The sequence below is a fragment of the Heterodontus francisci genome, unplaced genomic scaffold (genome assembly GCF_036365525.1).
Source record: "Heterodontus francisci isolate sHetFra1 unplaced genomic scaffold, sHetFra1.hap1 HAP1_SCAFFOLD_58, whole genome shotgun sequence".
Taxonomy (NCBI): Eukaryota; Metazoa; Chordata; class Chondrichthyes; order Heterodontiformes; family Heterodontidae; genus Heterodontus; species Heterodontus francisci.
In genome coordinates, this window is record NW_027142006.1 from 6,707,340 (window position 1) to 6,708,432 (window position 1,093).

The 1,093-nt window shown below is 46.8% G+C and overlaps 1 protein-coding gene across 1 annotated transcript; it reads left to right on the plus strand.

Moving 5' to 3' along the window:
- Window positions 1-355: 355 nt before the first annotated feature.
- On the plus strand, window positions 356-738 carry LOC137365850 (histone H2B 1/2-like). The gene has a single exon (XM_068028092.1). It carries the CDS (start codon window positions 356-358, stop codon window positions 728-730), a length of 375 nt encoding a protein of 124 aa, XP_067884193.1. The 3' UTR covers window positions 731-738.
- The last annotated feature ends 355 nt before the right edge of the window (window positions 739-1,093 follow it).

Genomic DNA, 1,093 nt, shown 5'->3' on the forward strand with positions numbered 1-1,093 from the left:
GACAGAGAATCATCAATAAGTGTCCTCCCACCAACAGCCAGGACATTTCCAGGGAGCTGTACACAGGGAGCGGCTCTTTCAATATCAACTGGGGCCGGAGGATCTTCGTGAAATATCCTTCCTGATTGCAGGAAGGGTGTTTGTGATTGGTTGCAAATGTTTATTCTGATTGGATGAGGAAAAACACCAATTAGAGAATTACAGTTAAAAAACCTTTATGACATCACTCCCAATCACCCAATCACAATCTTTACTTTCCCCCCATCCCTCATTAGCATAGAGCTGTGGGATTGTCTATTTAATCCGCACTCGGAAGGGGTTTGGTTTATTTCTGTGTCTGAAATTGAATCTGAAGATGCCTGAAAAGAAGAAAGCAGCTCCGAAGAAGGGCGCCAAGAAAGCCTTAAATAAACCGTCAGCAAAGGGCGGCAAGAAGCGGAGAAAGTCGAGGAAGGAGAGTTACTCCATCTACATCTACAAAGTGATGAAGCAGGTTCACCCCGACACCGGCATCTCCTCCAAGGCCATGAGCATCATGAACTCGTTTGTGAACGATATTTTCGAGCGCATCGCGGGTGAGGCTTCCCGCCTGGCCCATTACAACAAGCGCAGCACCATCAGCTCCCGGGAGATCCAGACCGCCGTGCGCCTGCTGCTGCCCGGGGAGCTGGCCAAGCACGCCGTGTCGGAAGGGACAAAGGCGGTGACCAAGTACACCAGCTCCAAGTAAAACTGCACAATGGACTGAAAAACAGATCAAACACAACGGCTCTTTTAAGAGCCACCCACAATCTCTCTGAAAAAGCTGCATCCGAACATCTCTATTAAATTATTTTAAAACAATGTATAACATAATAACGTTCCCACTGCTGTACCTGTGTCTTCTGTCCCATAAACTGTACACGGACACATAATCCGCTCATCCGCCTTCGCTTTTTTGCTAAAAGCTGTTATTATTGCACAGCTCCTCAATGACTGCATTAACAGCTGTTTTTAGCTGTAAAGGTCAGACCTTAGTCCCTTCACTCTATTCCTGAAATGTGAACTGATTCATCGTTTTATTCACAGCAACTCGCCAGAACAGGAACAGAGC